The sequence below is a fragment of the Tilletiaria anomala genome (assembly GCF_000711695.1).
Source record: "Tilletiaria anomala UBC 951 chromosome Unknown K437scaffold_30, whole genome shotgun sequence".
Lineage (NCBI taxonomy): Eukaryota > Fungi > Basidiomycota > Exobasidiomycetes > Georgefischeriales > Tilletiariaceae > Tilletiaria > Tilletiaria anomala.
In genome coordinates, this window is record NW_013546992.1 from 84,884 (window position 1) to 103,928 (window position 19,045).

At 56.6% G+C, this 19,045-nt stretch overlaps 6 protein-coding genes and 1 non-coding gene across 7 annotated transcripts; 3 read left to right on the forward strand and 4 right to left on the reverse strand.

Annotated features, from left to right (window-relative positions):
• Positions 1-405: 405 nt before the first annotated feature.
• K437DRAFT_99839 (uncharacterized protein) lies at positions 406-747 on the reverse strand. Its single transcript, XM_013388380.1, has one exon. It carries the CDS (start codon positions 638-640, stop codon positions 455-457), a length of 186 nt encoding a protein of 61 aa, XP_013243834.1. The 5' UTR covers positions 641-747; the 3' UTR covers positions 406-454.
• Positions 748-1,010: 263 nt separating this feature from the next.
• On the reverse strand, positions 1,011-4,815 carry K437DRAFT_99777 (uncharacterized protein). Its single transcript, XM_013388381.1, has 2 exons — positions 3,819-4,815; positions 1,011-3,742 (listed from the first exon to the last, which is right to left on the reverse strand). The coding sequence occupies exons 1-2, from the start codon at positions 4,542-4,544 to the stop codon at positions 1,166-1,168; spliced, it is 3,303 nt and encodes a 1,100-aa protein (XP_013243835.1). The 5' UTR covers positions 4,545-4,815; the 3' UTR covers positions 1,011-1,165.
• A 3,809-nt stretch (positions 4,816-8,624) lies between these two features.
• K437DRAFT_99902 (uncharacterized protein) lies at positions 8,625-11,873 on the forward strand. Its single transcript, XM_013388382.1, has 2 exons — positions 8,625-8,719; positions 8,912-11,873. Exon 2 carries the CDS (start codon positions 8,941-8,943, stop codon positions 11,806-11,808), a length of 2,868 nt encoding a protein of 955 aa, XP_013243836.1. The 5' UTR covers positions 8,625-8,719; positions 8,912-8,940; the 3' UTR covers positions 11,809-11,873.
• Positions 11,864-15,998, reverse strand: K437DRAFT_294112 (uncharacterized protein). The gene is made up of 2 exons (XM_013388383.1): positions 15,706-15,998; positions 11,864-15,637 (listed from the first exon to the last, which is right to left on the reverse strand). Exons 1-2 carry the CDS (start codon positions 15,820-15,822, stop codon positions 11,939-11,941), a joined length of 3,816 nt encoding a protein of 1,271 aa, XP_013243837.1. The 5' UTR covers positions 15,823-15,998; the 3' UTR covers positions 11,864-11,938.
• A 199-nt stretch (positions 15,999-16,197) lies between these two features.
• Positions 16,198-16,299, forward strand: K437DRAFT_t24. The gene has a single exon. It is a non-coding gene; the product is annotated as a tRNA-Lys (tRNA).
• A 273-nt stretch (positions 16,300-16,572) lies between these two features.
• Positions 16,573-17,219, forward strand: K437DRAFT_273699 (uncharacterized protein). The gene is made up of 2 exons (XM_013388384.1): positions 16,573-16,735; positions 16,819-17,219. The coding sequence occupies exons 1-2, from the start codon at positions 16,703-16,705 to the stop codon at positions 17,134-17,136; spliced, it is 351 nt and encodes a 116-aa protein (XP_013243838.1). The 5' UTR covers positions 16,573-16,702; the 3' UTR covers positions 17,137-17,219.
• K437DRAFT_255893 (uncharacterized protein) lies at positions 16,890-18,972 on the reverse strand. Its single transcript, XM_013388385.1, has 2 exons — positions 17,466-18,972; positions 16,890-17,352 (listed from the first exon to the last, which is right to left on the reverse strand). Exons 1-2 carry the CDS (start codon positions 18,725-18,727, stop codon positions 17,280-17,282), a joined length of 1,335 nt encoding a protein of 444 aa, XP_013243839.1. The 5' UTR covers positions 18,728-18,972; the 3' UTR covers positions 16,890-17,279.
• Positions 18,973-19,045: the final 73 nt, after the last annotated feature.

Genomic DNA, 19,045 nt, shown 5'->3' on the forward strand with positions numbered 1-19,045 from the left:
CCTTCCGAGTTCCGTGAGTCGACCCGTTCCATCAAGCGGGCGTCAACGTGCAACAGTACATCAACGCAGAAGGCATGAGCACATCAGCTTCCAAAGTACGGAGAATCTGTCTGTTGAAGAAAGCCTGAAGTTCCGCTCCTTGACCTGCAGCCGGTAACCAAGTAAGCACAACGAGTATGTACTCTGTCGTACTGGTACATGTTGTGTTTCTCTCTCGAGCTGTCTCAAGAGCCGAGGTATCTACCTGTTCTATGGAAAGAGTGTATAACTATCTGCGCGAGACCTTTGCAGGTCATGGGTCCGACACAATGAAGACACCAGAGCCGAGGGAGGCCAGCAAATACCCGATGGCTTGATGAGGCGAGCGAACGACATCAGTCCGCATCTTATTCGTTTCGCGGCAGCGCGCCGGACGCGCGCATGGCCGCTTTCCTCATTGCCTCACCTCGCAAGTCTATTGGCCCCCCTCGGTCCTTGGACAGCAGAAGAGCAGCGCTGCATTGGATGTCGCCGACGGCACAGACGCGACAAACGACGGCCGATGATGATAAAGGCATGGGCGCAGAGCCGGGCAATTGCCCGTTAGCACCTTTTCATTGCAAAAGGTCCGAGCAGGATTCATCCTCACCTTGACGAGCATGCCTGGCTCGCCAAGCTTGATCCGCTTGATGGACGAAGCCAGAAGCCTGACAGGTTGGGTCTTCGCAAAGACCCCGAGGGCCCAGCTGCGGCGTCGCGCACGAGCGGACGCCACGCAGGATGCTCACGAGCCGGCAAGTCTTCTCTCTCGCGCAAACAGGCGGGCGGCGTAAAAATCACTGAGCGCCCACAAAGGCGACATCGTTGTAGATCCATGTGCTTAAATGGAAACGTCGCAGATAATAATGTAGTGTCGTTAGAACTTTACAACCTTAATGTCCATGTCCACCCCTCCAATCACTCGATGGGAAAAAGTGTACAACGTAGAATAGACATGTCCGAGCGTCTCGCAATGATTTACGAAAGAAGGATTGTACGTCATGCACCCTAATGGATGTAAATGCAAGGCGATCTTCGTACCTCGTGTGTTCGTGTCGTGTATGCCCGTGTATCTAAAAGGCCGAACGGCGCGACAAGGCGATCACGAAGAAGCAGTGGAACAAGCAGGAGCAGCTCCCAATGAGCGCTAGCTATCGCTGCTGCGCCTGATCATCTCCTTCGCCTCGACCGGCAGCGCCGCCGACGAGGCGTAGTCGAACTTTTTCGCGTAGTCCATCACGCGCTGCCGCACGCTCACACTGCGCAGAAATTGCTGCTGCTCCTTCTCGCTCGCGCCTGCATTGACAAATGCGCTGCCGCTGCCGCTGCCCAAGCTGCTTGCACTGCTCCGCGTCCCCAGCACCGCGCCACCGGCAGCTATCATGCTGCTCGTGCTGCTACTGCATGTGCCGCTGCTGCATGTGCTGCTGCTGCATGTGGCGGTGCTGCTGCTGTTGCTGATCACAGAGCTGCTGGACCTCTTGCTCTTCAGCACGCTCGATGTACTCGAGAACAACGCCGCGGCGCGCGGGCTCGTCGCTGACGCTGTAGAACCGCTGTTCTGCTGCCCCGCCGCCTGCACAGACGCAGACGTTGGTGTAACCGGCAACGCTGTCAGAGGCTGTGGGGGAGGCAGCCCTGGACTCGGCATTCGTGTGCGTGCAGGCGAGTCGGGCATCGTGCCACCAGCCCGGAAGCTTGACGTACGAGACTCCGCCTCGCGCTGCTGCCACTGCGACTGCTGCTGCAGGCTCGGGGTTGGCAATTTGGACCATGCAGGCGCGTCGACCATCGTGCTCCCTGGCGATATGGAAGAGACGACCGCCTTGGCGGAACCAGGCGGCGTGATGGTCGAGCCGGATGACGCCGTTGATGTGGATATGTTCGAGATGGCGCTGGTCGGTGTCGGCGTGGGCGTGGGCGTATTCGATGACCGATGCAACTTTGTCGGCGCCTGGTGGGTACTGAAGGGCGGAGAGGGCTTGGTTAGATTTGCAACTTTATTGTCGCTTTGCAAACGCTCCAGCCAGAGCGGTGGCGGCAGGCTGCCATGCTTCCCTCGTTGCAAAAGGGGAGGCGATGCAGCAACCGAGCGCTGGACTTGTGGGTACGGAAAGCTTCCTTTCCTCGACGCGTTTTGTTCGTCGTCGACTGAGCTTCGTGGCAGCAATGGAAGCCAGTCCACAACCTTCGAGAAAGCAGAGGGGCTGCGCAGGATGTCATCTGAAGCTTGACGCACCGGTGGGCCCAACTCATGATGGTATGCCATGTGGCCCAAAGCGCCCTTGTTCGTCAGAGCGGGAAGCGCAAAGGATGCAGGGGGCGTACTTCGCTGTGCCCACTGCAGCTCGCTACCGTGCACAAGATCTGCGACGGTGGTTGTCACTTCTGCCGGCTCTTCTTCTTTCCCCTCAAAAGAAAAGGCGCTGTCGTCGACAAGGGTGATCTGACGAAGCGAGCCGATAATGTCAACCGTGTCTGTTTGAGTCCATGGGCTATCAGATTTCTTCTGGTGGTGGTTCTCATCTTCGGAATTGGGGCTCATCGGATCCGTGGGAGAGTCGGGCCGTGGCGACGGCAAGGAGTCGGGGGTGAGCATCGTTGGCGCTTGCTTCTTAGCTGGGGCAATCAGGTCTTGGAACGCATCGTCGCAACAGAGTGCAGGCGGGGCCTCCGTCCGGGCCCCTGCTTTCGCGCGCATCACCTTGCTGTTGAGCTCGGGTTGGTCGGAAAGCTCGGACATCAGCGAAAAGGCGTCTCGTGGGTACATGAAAGATTTGGGCGTCGTCACAGGCAATGGACTTAAAGCCGATGAAGTGGAAGCAGCCGGGCTCAGAACATCCTCGAGGGAATACAGCAGTTGTTCTGTGGCTGATAGCGCGTTTCTGCACTCCGCCTTGTAGCTATTGTCTTTCGGTGAAGCCTGACTCCGACTGTCGAAAGTGTTGCTAAATTGAGACGGGGCCCAGTCTGGCGAGGCAGAGGTTTGACTGCTTACGCTAGTCAACGGGGCGGGCTTGGAGCTGTACTTTCTACCAAAGCTGATATCGCTTGCAGCAGGTAGCCCAGAGGAGGTCGAAGAAAAGGCTGGCTTGCTGTGCGTCTGAGTGAGGGTGGGGCACGACGCAGTGCTCTGCAGCGAATCGGTGGACGAATTATTGTGTCGACCAAGCAAGGAGTCAGACATCCCGAGGGTGCTTCCGATTTCAAAGCTGGAGAGACTCTCCGTGTCATCTTCTAAGCTAGTGTTCCTCAGCAGAACGTTTATGTCGATGATCGAAGCAGGCAGCTGCAACGAGCCTTGTGTCGACAAGATATTTCTTTCGTACGAGCTTTCGCATCTCGAGTTGCTCAACGACGGCAAAGCAGATTCGTTACCAGACATCTTTCGGACTTTGGGGTTGTTGGTGGGCTGTGTGAGGATGACGTCCCTTGGCCTTGACAAGTTATATGCTCCCAGATTCTCTTGATTTTGGCTGCCGTATTTCGGATAAGATAATCGGTTCGGCTGTGAAGCTGAAGCTGAAGGATGCTTCACTCGGGCGACCGGTACCGTAGCTGTTGTTGTTTCTGTTACTGCCGCTTCTTCCGCCGCCAGCGTGGGATAGTGTGAGCTGAAGAGACTCAGATGAATTTGTGGAGAACAGACCGTGCTCGGTGGTGAACACAGAGGCCTTTCTCCTGCAAAGAGTTTCTCTGCCGCGCCCAGGCTGTCGACCGTATTCTAGTGAAAGGCGTGCATCATCGGTCAGTCATTTCGTTCTGCGAAAGGTGAGACTAGCTAGCCACCTCGAACGAACCTGCATCATATCCCGCAGCTGGCGCAGCTCCTGCTCGTGGTCAATAGAAAAGGCCCATTCGGCGACGGGAGGCGTCCCGCGCACCTGGCCTACTATGCTGAGGTGAAAGCGTGGGCCTGGGTGGCGCAGGCCCTTATCTACGACACCGATTTTAGATTTAGCAGTGATACGGAGCCGCTCGAGCTCTTTTTTGTCGTCTTTAAGCACATGGATGTACGCCTCCTGAAGGGACTGGAGGAGGACTTCCGAATCTTCACAGTTGCGCTGTGCGGTGAATGCGTCGGACTGAGTCTTCGTGAAAATGACATTACGACGGCGCCACTTGCCCGCCTTGTTGAAGAAACCTTCGAAATGATACTTGGACAGGTTTGTCTCGAAAACACACCAGGGCCCCAAAATCTCGCGGCTACTGGGGAAGCTCGGGATGGCTTTGTCGTCCGACTTGCTCTTGGAGGACTTGCTTGAACGGCTGTGGGTCATGACGGCGTCGCTTGCAAGTGTGTGCTTCGACAGGCCTGTGTCAAAGACCTTTGAGACGGTATCGATGACCTCAGCATCCGACTTGGCCAGTTTCTCTCGATATCGTGAGCCATGGCCCTTAGACCTTTCAGCTCGAGGACTCCCCATGGTGCTAATGACCTCGTGGTGGAGAACTGGTTTTGGCGCAAAGCCCCTTCTGGTCATGGCAGACCCATCTGGACTGGCGTAGCCGCTAGCTCTTAACATTTTGAACCGATGTAGCAATCAGACGAATATTGTGCGTCGCCTTTTCCAGGACGCAAGCTTAGACGTGGGTGTCCAAACCCTTTGTGCGCCTTCGGCTCTCAGCATAAAGGACTTGACAATGACTTTTTCCCATGGATGCTGTAAACGCACACCCATGAATGATGGGAAGGCGGTAGACTGGCCACCGCTTCTACAATGGCCGTGGTCGATCGGTGAGGACACAAATGCGCTACACTTTCCGAGATACGTCGACTTTACGGAACGGCTGGATCATGGTAGCAAGGAAGGAAGCCGTTTGTTACACCTGGGCAGTTCGTGGCTTCGGCTACAGAGCATGGGCCTCCTGCCTGCGACCTCGAATCTTGTTGGAGCCGAAGCCCCAACGCGGGCTCTTCGCATCAGCGTTATTCCTCATTATTACCCACTGCACTCTTGGATGACGAGCATGTTCAAGTTGTTTATCACAGCATGCTGTTCAAGGAGAGTGGATCCGGAAGCGTGGCTCGCATTCCGCCTGTCTTGACTATACTGGGAGCCGCGTCCTAACTTCGCGCCATGCGAGCAATGATCTGGTGAGCGGCGGTTGAATTCGGATGTGGCGCTGGAATATTGGCTGGCTTCATAAGCATATCTGTCGTATGTACATACGAATGAATATTTGTAGCACGTCCCGAACTGAAAGGGACTGGACCGAAAATCTGTCGAGCTAGCTGGAGATCATGCGGTGACTGTGGCGCGCAGCCGCCCAACCACGCGGTGATGAAGGTGGAACTGGTGTGGAAGCGTGCCGCTTCTGCGCTTAAAAGCGGCGCTTGTTGTGGCAATCTGCTGTGGGGAACAAATTTTCAAGTGTCTCTCCGCATTTCGGGTGATCGGGTCACAGAACCTGTTGCCCCAAACCGCGCCAGTGCCCCAACCCTGCGCGTGAGGCTTTTTGAATTTAGACTTGAGCCAGTTCAAGCCACTGAATCCATTTCAATATCTACGTACAAAAGTATAAAACAGTCCTTTTGGAGAGATGTTCGAATAGGTCCGGTTCAAACGTCTTGACTCCATCAGTCTAGACAAGATTCCAACAACGAACAAACGTGATCTGATCCAGATATCAAGATGACATTCCCCATTCAGGCACGACGAAACAAACACTCGCATACTAATTCCATAGTACGTAGGATTTCAGCGCTCGGCTGGGTTCACAAACCCCAACAACTATTTTCAATTCTCACGTGTTCAAGCTTGTCCTACAGATTTCCCAAGCCCCTAGCAGGACCGCGTATCTGAGGATTCTCGACACACGTGCTGGGTGAAGCCTTTGAACGCTGCACACCGAACGCTGATGATGTGCTGACCCTTGACGGAGAATGGCTGAACGCTGTGAACATCCGTAAGCGATGTGAGACTGTGAGGAATCTGAACGATGGACGTTGTGTACGTGGTGTGCGTCATTCTCAGCCATCCAGGCTTTTGGAGACTTGAAGGGATTGTTCTTATTAGTTCGCTGGGATTGCGGGAAATAGTGAGAGGCACGGTTGTTGGGTGACTCCAAAAGATGGTTGTTTCCGTCGCGTCACGTTTCTACTGAATATCACATTGAAGGCACAACAGCAGTTCCTATCAGCTACTAACAGCGCGCACTACCACTTGCTCGAAACTTCGATCAGCGTCTGGTACGCTTGTCGCTCAACACCGAAGGACGCTTTAGCTCTCGAGCACGTCGACTCCTGCTGGCCAGAAGATGTCAAAAGAAATCGCACTCCGATCGCGACAGAAGTCAAGCCAAGACCGACCAGAAGGCGGTGGACTTGGGACGGTTTTAAAAAAACCCGAGGATATCTGAAGACTGCATTCCACAATGCTGAAGACAACTGTCAAGGATCTTGAGCTTGAGTCCCATGAGCTGCGATTGCAGCTCGCAGAATTGAAGAAGACGATGCCCAGGGTGGCGCCAAATGTCTGTGAACAAGCGCCCGAGTCCGGCCCATAAAGGGGGGCGCGTCAGCATTGGTTTGGGATGTCGAACGTACAGCTAACCCCATTCCACGGCATGGTGAAAGAATGATCCAGAAGCGTGGCTGGCCTCGTGCAAGGTCAAGTCTGTGCTCGTGGGTCTGATCCACCCGGACGAGCAAACTGCTGCGGCGGCCAACAATCTCAGGGACGCATCCTGTGGCTGATACTGTTCCCTGAGACGCTCGATCGGGTAGTCGACCTTGCCCTGAGACGCCTTCAAAAGCGAATTCCGGCGTGAGCAACCCTCTTCCCAGAGTACGGAGAGAGTCGTCGCACGACTCCGAGACTTACGCGTCAACGGTGATCATGCTCAGCACAAGGGCTTTGTGCAGCAGCTGGTGCACCGACTGCCGCGACATGATCGATCGGAGGCTCACCTGACCAGAGACTTACTAGTACTCCCCCCGGAAGCTCACCGAGTTACTTACGATACCACAATACATGACGCCGACCACCCAAGCCTAGCCAATGCCCTCTCCGTCAGGAACCTCGGCGTGGCCGTAATGCAGGCACATGTGGCCCCCACGAATGGTAGTGATATCTATATGAATACTCCAAAGTTTCCGGCGAACCCGATTGTCGCTTACGCGCCCTTGCAGACACCGCCGCGTGGAGCAGCCCGCCCATCACGCCGGCGCTTGTGCCCCTCGTTGCAGTCCTAGCAACGTACTCTCGTAGGAGAGATGTCTACACACCTAAAGCTTTGCGGCACTAATGAAATTGGTGAATCGCAGACTCGATTCATTTAGCGGTTGTCGAAGCACGTAGGAACCAGTTCCCATTTGATCACGCGCACGAGCGCCACACTTGTCCACATTTGCGATTGTGCTGGTTATTGCAGATGGCTTGAGGACAAGGTGATGCTGCACTTTGCGTTATATGTAGGGTAGGTACCAGCATCTACCCAAGGACCTTCGACCGATCAATCTCCAGCACTCTGGCGCTTTCGTTTTACTTGCTGCTTCCGCTGCTGACGAGAAAAACGCAACGAAGGCTTCTAGTACGCTGCTAGTCAGGGGTAACGCATCACCTCCCACTTCGTTGCCATGGTGCCTCCCGCTGCGCCCATATCGCTGATGTAACCATTGTCGCTTTGCAAAACTGGGCTTCTGAGGAGCTTGCTGCGCTCGTGTGTGCGTGGTTGAGCAGCTTGACGTATTCGACTTGACAGGTACTCTTGGTCGAAAGTTGGTACGATGATGGTGCTGTCCATACGCACCCGCTGTCATCTATTATATGCCACACTGCCCGGAGGCGGTATCGGGGGCCAGGGCAGTGTTGTCCACCCTACCTTTGACGCGGGCAGTATGGAGGAGGGCGAACGATAAAAAAGAATGAATTTTTAATCCAGGCAGCGCCCTGTCCTAAAGCAGGCAGGGACCCTCTGGCGGTGGGTAGAATGGGACTTCACCTCTCCCCTGTGTCCAAAGTTGTGGCACGTGGCCACCGCACGCCGACGGCCTGCTCTCTACCTCGCCCCACCCCGCCCCGCCTGGCGCCACCCAAACCCCCATGAAGACGAGGAGGATAGGTTTCTCAGGCCGCTCCACAATTCCCATGTCGCACTCTCGTCTCTTTCATCAACAAATCATAAACGGGCGACTTGTCAAGGTCGTGCGTGCATGCCGCCCTGGCGAGTGCCGAAAGTACGCGCCTCGCATCTTTGTTGGGAGCGACACTGACAGCGGGCAGGCATAGACTCGGACAGACTACCTACCGAGCCAGTTGCACGCAGGTAACCTTCCAGCCAGCCACTGACAGCCTCTGTCGGCCGCCAATGAAGTAGGGGCCACGTCGGAAATCGCTCACAGGCGTTCGAGCAGCAATCCCACATGGTATCGGGCATCCAGATTACAGTACCCAGCGTGCAGTGTGCACTTGCAGCACCCTGGAGCCGGTTGGGGTTCGAGACCAAGAAGTCGCGGCAGCTGACCGCAGACAGCATATGGCGCACACATTCGGCAAGCTGCGACACAGCCTTGCTCTACTCCATTTTCCAACTCCGTTTACTGCCTCACTGCATAGTCTTCCTTGTCGGTCGCAACGCACATTGCTCAACGTTGTCGGAGCGGCGGGCGGGACCCCAGACGAGGAGGGGAAAGCCTGGAACAGGATATCGGGATGATACAACCGTGCCTGTTAGGGGATATATCATACAGTGACTCGTGAGTACGCTTGGATATGGCCAGAGCAATGACCCCTCTTCTTCTCGTTTGCTTCATTTCGGACGTGGCACTGACGTTGGTGATCGTTGATTCATGAAATGCTTTGGCCGTTTTGTGTGGCTGGTTACTACGCTGTCCCCGTCCCTGTCTGCGACAACATCGCGAATCACTGAACCACCGACCACTACCCAGCGCATGTACGTGGCTCTCACGCAATCACTATGGCAGCCACGATAGCAGCTGCAGCACAGCCTGCGGCGCCATCAGCATCAGCGCTAGCGCCCCGTGAGCACCGAGTGCTCACGCCGGAAGAGTTCCGTGCGCCAGGTCGATCAAAGCGAATCAGTCGATATTCGATGAACCGCTCGCAGGAAGCTCTCAGGTGCTTGACGAACCAACACGGCCAAGATGGCATTGACGGCAGCAGCGGATACATTGGTTCTGTCGAGCGACTCGCCTTGTCTTCTACCAGCCTGGAGAGCTTGAGCCTGCACCGCACGCCATCGTCCACGCCGCCTTCGCCCGGCATCCAGTCACCGTATTCACCCTACACGACCGATCGATGCTCTCCACTCGTAGGAACTTCTCCGCGTCGGCTGTCAGCCAATCATCTTCCATTGCCGCCGCAGCAGCAGCCATTGGCCAGAGCGTCCTCATCGCCACCCTCTTCGTTCCCGCACCACATGGTGGAGCACTGGAACAGCTATGTCCCGAGCCTGCGCAAGGCTTCGATCGCGTCCATTAGCAGCGCAAACTCTGCTTCCTTCGGCTCCGCCGACGAAATGCATCAACCGCTGCTGCCGAACAGGCCCAGCCATGCCAACCTGGATACAGTTGTCAGTGGCGTCGGCCCAGATCCGCTACCCTCGAATATCCCTGTTCAGCCACAGTCACAGCAACAACAACAACAACAACAACAGCAGCAGTCGCAGACGCAACAACCACGGGACACCCTGCCCTCCAACATTGCTTTGCTAACTGCATACGAGCGTTCCGAGCAAGTCAGGCGCAATCAGAAGCTCACCAGGCTGCTCGGAGAAGAGTCGGCCGGCACGATCGCCAGCATAGTCCCGTACATGCGGCCCCAGCAGGCAAAAGCTGCGGCGCTCGCGCAGCGGAGTTTCAGGCGTCGGCGCGGCAGCGTCGATGCAGCCGACCCGGCGTCTTTGCTCAGCTCTGTCAGCGCCACCACGACATGCACCACTGCGAGAAGCAGCAAGGACAACAACAACAGTCGCTATATGCAGCACAGCGGCTGGGGCTCGGGAGCTGGCTTGGTCGCGAGCTCGCCCGCAGCGCGCAAACGCTCCGCGAGCTTCTCGTGCGTCTCGCCCAACCTCTCTCCGCAAGGCACATCGCACCAAGCCATTGACGGCATCTACCCGCTTAGCCCCACCGCGCGGCCGATCATCAGTCTGGTGTACTTGCAGCCTCATTCTGATCCCGTCAACGTGCAGCCCAAAGCAGCAGCCGTACTCGGCCTCGAGCCAGGATCCAATCGGCCCAGCCCTGCTGCTTGCGCTGCTGTTACGACTATCGCCGCGACGCAGACGCAGAACTCCGCGTCGACTATACCCAAGTCACTGCAGAAGCTGCACCTGCGCTCCCAGGCTTCCGGCCCCAAGCGGGTTGCATCTCATACATACCCTTCCTCCGCTGGCTTCGGCACTGGTGTCGGCAACAACAGTGGCGGCCCACTGAGCGCGCTGGACGCGCTCGGTGCGCGCACCAACACGCTCAGCCGCGAAGAACGCAAGAAAAAGATCGCAAAGCTCTCCCGCTGGCTCGGTGCCGTCGTACCACCAGAGATGATCGTCTCGGGCCATCTTGTGCAGGATGCAACGACGCCGACAGCCGAAAGCGCCACGTCATCTCCCTTCTCGGCATCTACCGCTGGCCTTTTGAAGGCGCTCCGAAGGGACGGCTACGGGTCGGGCGTGGCGGCAGCAGCGGTGGACGAGGGAAACAGCAGGCAGTTGCAGTTCACCAACACGGCCGACCTCAAGTCGCCTAGTTCCCTGCCAGAAGCAGAACAAGGCTTCGCGTCGAGCTTTTCTGCGCGCGAACGATTCGCCAGCGTCAAAAAGGCGAGCAAGCTGGAGAAGATGTTTGGCGAAAAGGTACCCCTGGCGCTGATGATCGCGTCACAGCGCGCACATGAGCGGCCGGTAGCGAACTCGTCTGTGCCTCGCGGGGTCAGTCATCGCGATAGCAGAGGAGATGGCATAATCTCCTTCATCTCTCCAGATGACGCGGTCAGCAAGTTCGACACTGTCTGCACGAGTTCGTCACAGCAGAGCAACTCGTCCGGCAGCGCATACAGGCACTCCATCTCCAGCTTGGCGTTTCTCCTAGACACCGACCGGGATCTCCTGAGCGAGATCATCTGCTCACTCGAGGAGGACGAAGGTGGCGACAACGGCGGGCCCGTCAGCTTTCGTTCGCTCTCAGTCGAATCTCTCGATCGTATAACCAGTGCCTGGAAGCGACCCAGCTCCGCCGGTCTCCTGCAGCGCTCCGCTGTCGAAACTACATCGATCAGGTTGCCCCTCGCTACGTCACCTGCCACACCAAGCACCGTCGAGGCGCCCACAGCGCACAGCTGCCAGCCAGAAGCGCAGGCGTCGTACCTCGACAGCGACTTAGAATCCATGATCGGGTCGCTCATTACACAAGAGTCGGTGGACGACGCGGATGGCCAGCATGAGCTGCGGCGGCATCGAGCGCGAAAGGCACAGAGACTGAGCAAATTTTTCGGCGAAGCTGTGCCTCTGGACATATCTGAAATCACAGTGGGCGTTGGGCCGTCCAAACTGGCATTGCAGATTGGCAGCGGCCAGATCGCAGCCGCTTCGGGCATTGTGACGAACACAGGCAGCAGCGACAGTGGCGGAAACAGCACGTCTTTGCGCTCGCGCAAAGACCCGTCCGTGCAGCGCACCCGGACATCGTTCCTCAGCCTCATGGACAGCTTTGAAGTTGAAGTCGCGGAGGACCCACACTTGTCGGAAAAGGAAAGGTCCGAGATCGAAAGAAGGGCAGAGATGGTGCGTGCTCGTGGCGCTCAAGCATTTACAACCACAACATAAGGGGAAGAGAGATCACGGAAACACAGCCAAGCAAGATTTGACATTCATACGACCAGCATGTATTCGCCTTGCGTCTGTACTGGTATAAGCTCGTCGCATGTACTCTACTACAACAACTTGCGCTGGCGCACTAAAGCATTCCGGTACTCATGCGAGAAAGCGTTTGTCGCAGAGTTGCAGTATTCAAACCCTGGGCTTGCATCTGATTGAGCACATCGTTGATGCCTGCCCCATCAGACAGTGCAGCAAATGCAGTAGCAGCAGCTTTTAAGAACGATGGAGGGAGGTAGTTGGCTGTGCTGGGTGCCTTACTGACGCCGCTGAGCCGTGACTTTGGAAAGTGCGTGATGGGAGTGACGAAGCGCAGCTCAGGTGCTCTGCGAGCCGCTGCGAGCACAGCGCGGATGGCTTCTCGCCATCCTTCTCTTTCCCGCTGCCGATGACCAGCAATCATTTGCAGACCTTTGGCTCTGAGCTTCGTGAGGAGCAATTGCGCGGTAGAGAGGTCAACCAAGCCAGTCGCGCGAAACAGTGTCTGGAAGAGAAGCAATCCGCCCTCCAGGCTGAAGTCATTGGCGGTCGCCTCGCGGACCGCCGCGCCTGTCGCCAACATTGACCGAATTTTGAGCCCATCTTGGACAGTCTGATTGCGAGCTGCTAGTTTGATCAGCCAGCAGATGCCTCCTGCATTGTCGGCTAGCAGCTGACGTTGACCAGTGCTGTTGCTGAGCGCGAATGCTACCGTCAGTGGACGATGTTTGTGAAAGGTGCGCAAAAATGCAAAGCGACGAGCAGAAGGTCCGAGCGTGAGACTGTGGCTATTCGCCAGACTGTAGACTTGATCTGCCAGATCTAGCCGCTCGTATGTCCAGCACAAATCAAAGACAGAGCGCACTGCAGGCTCGAGCTGCCGTGGAGCGAGCGTGGGCGGCAAGAGCTGTGCAAGTGTCGGGTGCATGGCTTGCAGTCGTGCTTGATCAGAAGCGAAAGCCGATCGCAGAATGCGCACAGCGAATTCAGGTTGTTGTTTTGCTAGGTAGTGGAAGACTGCACTGAAGCACGACATGTCGAGCTCGGTGCTCATATCGATAGCCCTGCGCAAATACTCAAGCGCTTCGCTTTCATGACCGATCGCAAGGGCAGCAGATGCTGTGTGCGTCGTATCCAACGCATCGAGTTGGTCTCCTTGAGCCAAGTACCTCCGGTAGATCTGCTCAGCCTCGACATGCGAGCTATTCCCTTCGTCTAATAGCAACCGCACCATCCTCCACATCGATTTTGACGATAGGTGATGCTCAGCGTCGAGCTTCCGGTACGCTTGCATCACGCGCTCGCGCACTTGCGCCTTCGCCAAGATGTGCAAGAACCTGTCTTTGTCCTGCTCGCTGCCAAAATCGTCGATATCGACGTGGCGCGAAAGCAGCTCCACATCGCTGTCTCTCCGCTCCCTCACCATGGCCTCCAGCACGTCCAGTGTGATTTGTGGACTGAGTTCCAACCGGCCAAAGATATTAGGGTCATGTCCGGTCGCCCGCCGCATGGCGAGTAATGCGATGGCAGCTGCATTGGCGCAATCGACAGCGCAGGCCGACTCGATGTACGAGCGCACAGCCGCCGGCGACAACTCTCGCACGACCCCGCGCGTCAAACTAATGAGAGCGTCTGAAAGCGCCAGGACACTTTTAACCGGCACTGGATTGCCTTGCTCTTCGTGAAGCTTGAGCGTCTGAGAGCACAAAGATGCGAGCAGCTGCTCAGCTGGCGTCGCGGCGACATCTTCGATATGCGACGCTTCAGTCGCCAGATCCTGCAAGAAGTCGGGAGGCGCTCCGCTGTATGCTGCTGCCTCGCCGACTTTGACCGGACGCTCCATGCGAAAAATGTCTTTTGCTAGCTCACGCATGAAAACTGCCGCGCGTACAGCTGCTTTCTCGCGCAGCAGCAAGCGTAGCATCGTGATCCGTAGCGTTAAGCAGAAGGTGAGGTTCGCTTTCTGAGATGCGAAGCGTGCAGGGTCTGATGCGCGCTGTTCGAGCCAGGCTATGAGCAGATGTCCGTCTCGTTGGCTTTGCCGGATGATTTCGTCCACTGACAACGATGGCTCGCTAGCTCCTTCGTCAGGAGCGCGTAAAAGACGAGCGATGAGGCCGCGAAAGACCTTCAGAGCCGACGAAGCTGCTTCGGCGCGCCGTTTTTGGTTCCAGGGCTTAATGAGGCGGACAGAGAAGACCTCTGGTTTGAGGTAATACTCTATCAAATGTGCAGCTTCTTGCAGGCTTGGAAAGTCCGAAACAGCATCCTGACTCTCGCAATGCCGTTGTCCCAATGCTCCTCGACGCGATGCGATATGCCAACCTTGCAGCCTCCTCTGCAAGCCCTCTATTGTCTGTAGGAGCCCGGGGTCCCCCGCTCGCAGCAGCTGTATGAGCAAACCTCGCAGATTCGTCCTCGATAACGAGCCGATTACCAGAGGCAGCGCATCGCGGGCATCCTTTCCTTGTTCGTCAAGAAGCAATTTGACGACATCGGTGCAGATAGCGGGTTTGAGAGCTGGCCGCTTCCCTCGTCTCCCTTCGCCACCGCGTCGTTGTTGCGGGAACAGCTCACACCCTGCAGCTCTCCTTACCACGGCTTCCAGCACCAGCTTTCGCCTGTCAGAGCCAAGCGGAGTGTTGAATAGAGTGTCATCCGCTACAGCTGCACTTTGGCTCGGCAGCTTTCCCTCTTCTGCAACTTTGGTGGCGAGCTCACGCAGCTCCCCGCCGCCAGATTGTGATGGCGCTCGCGTTTTCTGGTGCCGCTTGAACGACCGCTCGATATTGTCAGCTGCAAGCTTGAGCTTTTTCAGCAGTGCCTGGGTCGAATCAGCTGCATTGCTCGAAGATTGCAGCAACGAAACCCGCCCAGTTTCTTCGAGGTCCGATGCGTCGAAAATAGGCCCATTCACATCACTCACGAACAGCGCAGCAATCTGCTGTGCCTGCTCGCCCAAGTGTGGTGTCGTTGCACTGCTGATATTTGAGATGGTCTCTTCTGCAAGAGAAACAAGCTGCTCATCGGAGAGTCGCGATAAATATTGCTGCCGCCTGGGGCCATTGGAGGCACGAATTGCGTTCCTGCGTGCGCGATTGCGCAAGACGATATATGCTTCTATCTTGCTCGAAGTGGAATATTGCGCACGATTGGAAGATTCTGCTAGCGAGGAATGATCCTCTTGGATCGAGTCATACTCATCTTGCTGAAGCACACCAAGAAGGACTTTGTCTGTGACTTTCAGGGAGCGCTGCACGAGCTCATGTTCATAGTCGATAAGCCTTGGTCTCGCCGAACTTCGTAGAATCCCGGCACGTTCTGGCTGCTTACCCGCTGCCTTTGCCGAAAGGGTAGAAAGCGATATTGATTCTGGCTGTTGCGAAGGAGATTCGGCAATCGTGAAAGCTTGGGATGGTGGTTGAAGATCAACATCCTCGACGTTTGGGGTTGTTGCCTTGCCTTTCCAAGCGGCGGTCAAGCCGTGTGAGCCTTTGGAAGTCCGCACAGGCTGGTCGGCGGCGGAGTTCTCACCACAGAATGTGTGCTGGTTAGAGCTTTGCTCCGCATGGGAAGACTGGCCGTGACCTGGGCTTGCTTGCTTCAAGAACGGCAGCCCAGCCTCGTGGAGGAAGCCGAGCGAGCCAGGAGTCCCAGGCCCAGCAGCAGAAGAGGCAGATGCGGAGGGATAAACATGATAGAAAGATGCAAACCCTGAAGATGAGCTCAGGAGTGCACCAGAGCCGATCGCCGCATGCGATGTTCGCGACGGGCCCGCTTGTGCGGCGGTTGATCGCTGCTTGGAACGCATTGGAAAATCAGTTACATTGCACAGTTGTCTATAGACAAGAACCGCTCATAGCTCACCAGACCCCCCTCGTGAATTCTCTCTATGCACGTAGCCACCCGCGTGTGCTGCCTTCCAAGCTTGAGCAGCGGTGCCAGTTGCCGCTTCGAACCACCGCCTGCCACACCTGAGGCCATCTTCTGCCTGTGCCCGCCCTCACGAGGGCGGTGCGGCCCCACCACTTCCCTTTCGACTGGCGCCGACTATTGAAGAGCCTTGAGACGAGTGGGCCCACAAATATCCTTCATTCATTCGTGGCATCCGTCTCATCGGCATGAATGCATCAGTTCTTCTCAGTGACCATGGAGTGGAATGGGTCGTGACCACGAAGTGAAGATGATTTTCGTGCTGTATGTCGATAAATCCAGACCTAAGCCTCACGGAAGCTGCCACTCCCAGCCAGTTCCGGCAATGTGACAAAAATGCGGAAGTCGGGATGCGGATGTTGAAAGGCACATTCCCTTTTCCAGCAACATTTATATATGCAAACCTGATTCGAGGATCATCTCCTGGCCTCGCTATTTCAATCGGCAGAATTTGAGACTCTTAAAGACCTTCTAGGATCTTATTGGAGATTGATCTCACGGTTGTGGGTTCGAGTCCCACGTGGGGCGGCCTCCTTTTTGTTCTTCTTATGCTTTTCATTTTTCTGCGATAGTGAAACCTTCTTATAGCAGCGTGATGGCAATGAATCTTCAGGCCTCGCTATTTCAATCGGCAGAATTTGAGACTCTTAAAGACCTTCTAGGACTTATTGGAGATTGATCTCACGGTTGTGGGTTCGAGTCCCACGTGGGGCGGCCTTCTCTTTTTTGTTCTACCGACTACCGCTCCTCATTTTTCCCTGCGGTAGTTATTTTTTTGCTCAGCAGCTGATGTTAATACATTCTGGATGTCTGGACGGTCGCCTTTGACGCATCCAAGGCATTGTTGCTCACTTTTGCACTTCACAACAGGCAAGAGTGTTCCATCGGCACCTTATCAAGGCTCACTTTCCGAGCATTGAGCGAATCCATCATGGGTCGATCCGCTAAGTTCTATAAAAAGCCGGTGAGCATCAGGATGGCTTCGGCTGTGAGCTGCTCTCGAGTCGAGCGCGATATTCACGACACCTCTGCTTCTCGCTGCACCAGACGCTCAAGGAGAAGCAAGCGACCAAAAAGATGAGCAGCTCGGCTTCAGCTTCCGCTGCAATGGCGGAGAAAGCACGGCAGGAGGCGCGTGCAGCCGCTTTGCGCGAGGAGGCGTTGCGGCTCAAACAGCGCCAGCAGCAAGACCAAGAGCATGAGCGAGAAGAGGGCTGCGCCGGCGGCAGAAGCAAAGCAGCTGCTGGACCGAGTAGGCTGAAGATTCGAGCGCAAAAGAAAGGCTCACTGGATGCGGGAGGGTACAGGACGCCGAAGGAGGCTGGGATTGATTATGTCAGGCAGTGGGAAGGGAAGAGGGGGTGACAGCCGAGCTAACTAGCTAGAGGAAGTGTACTTGTAGGAGGTGACCTTGTTGTAGCATAATTGGGCAGGACACCTTCCCCCTTTGCCCTCGAGACAGGTAGTTCATGGCGTGGGGTACCACGCCCGCCGTAGGAGCGATGCGTCTATCTGCCGCTCCCGACACGCAGACTCAAGCCATCTACGAGCTCGTCCTCCGGTATGCCCACCATGCGCATTCTATCCAAGAAGTAGAGCAACAACGACAACAGCACCGTCAGCACTGGCCGGGTATCCTAGAGAGATATGCCGAAGAACAAGATAGCAAACTGCCATGCACCCACGAAACTTACAACTCCACGATCTCCTTCAGAGTCTCTGTCTTACGCATGCACGTCCTCAGCTTGCCTCGTGCGCCCTCCCTGCCGCCGCTCGCGCCGGCCCCTGGCACACAAGCTCGAGCGAGCGGACACGCGAGCAGCGCGCCTTCCTCCATGTCGGCTTCGTCGCCGTCGCCTTCGTCTTGGTCTCGGCGTTGCGATGACGATGACGAGGGCGGTGCAGCGGTATGCACCCAGTCGACCTCGGTCCTTGCGCTGAGCTTCGCCCACTGCATGCCCTTGATGCGTCTGCTCATTTCCAACGCGCCTCCTCCAATTCCTACCCCGGCGCATGCGCTCGCACTTGCGCCTGGCTGCCCGGGCGGAGCGGCGAGCAGGCTCTGCTCCCAGCTGTGCTTGGGGCCCTCGAGAACGAGGAAGCCAGGGTAACCGAGCTTGACGAGCAGCCAAACACCGAGCTCAGCAGACCAGGCGGCCAGTTCGCGCTGCTTGACCTGCGAAAGGAGGTGGTGCGTGTAGAAAATCTGGCGGTGCATCTGCACGCCCCAGGGGCGGAGGCAGCGGCGGCGGGGCCTGTGGGAGTGTATTGCGCCTTCCGACGGCTCTGCCAGGGGATATGACGGCAAGGAATGGTCAGTGGGGTTCGAGAAGGGAAGCTTCTCCATCGGGATGTGATGATCGGCGATCCAGGCCGCAAGGTGCGTGTACAAATCGAACAGCTGGTTCTCTTCCCCCTTGAGCTCGCGCCACCACGTCTCGAGCTGCCATTGCAGCTGCTGGAGCCAATGCGCTGCAGAGCTCTCAGGCGACCCGGCGATCATGGCTGCGGGTGCGGGTGCGGGACACGAAGCTGCTTGCAGCGCAGGCGCTGAGAGGACAAGCTGCGGGCGCCGTGGCGTCTCATGAGGCGATGTGAGCGGTGCATGCACGTTGAGCGTCACGCGCGGGAGTGGCGGTCTTGCTGTGCTGTTCACTCCGTTCGAGGCCACATCTTTGGTGCCTAGAATCACGACGCTGAAGGACAGCTCCTTAGCTGGTGCTAGATATCGGTCCGAGTGCTCGGGTAGGTTAGACCCGTGTTGATGCTCCTCGTACTCGTCGAGCAGGCGCTGCCATTCATCGCATTCGTCTGGCGTGCCGATCCAGCTGAACTCCGATGGCTTGAGCGTTGCGCGAAGCAGGAAGAGGTCGGGTAGAAGGGCGTAACAAGTGGAGTGGTCGTCATCACCATCCACACCCCCGGCCTCGTGTGTGTCGCCAGCCCGATCGACCATGACGAATGCTGCACGACGCAGCATACAACGGAGCGTAACACTGTCGCTGCGATCCTGGTCAAGCGCGAAGTTGACTGTGACGATCGTTGGCAGATTTGCATGTAGCGCGTCAGCGTGCCATCCGATCACGTAGCGCCTGGCCTTTCCTGCAAACAGGTCTCTCTTTTCGCCACAGCCAGTATACCTGCTACCTCACTGCCACCCTCACAACATGCACATTGCATCGCGACCAGGATGTGATGATGACTTCCAAAAGTATTCGGTGCAACTGGGAGTCTACAGTTCACTATCCACAGTCGGCAGCCCGTCTCCCCCCCA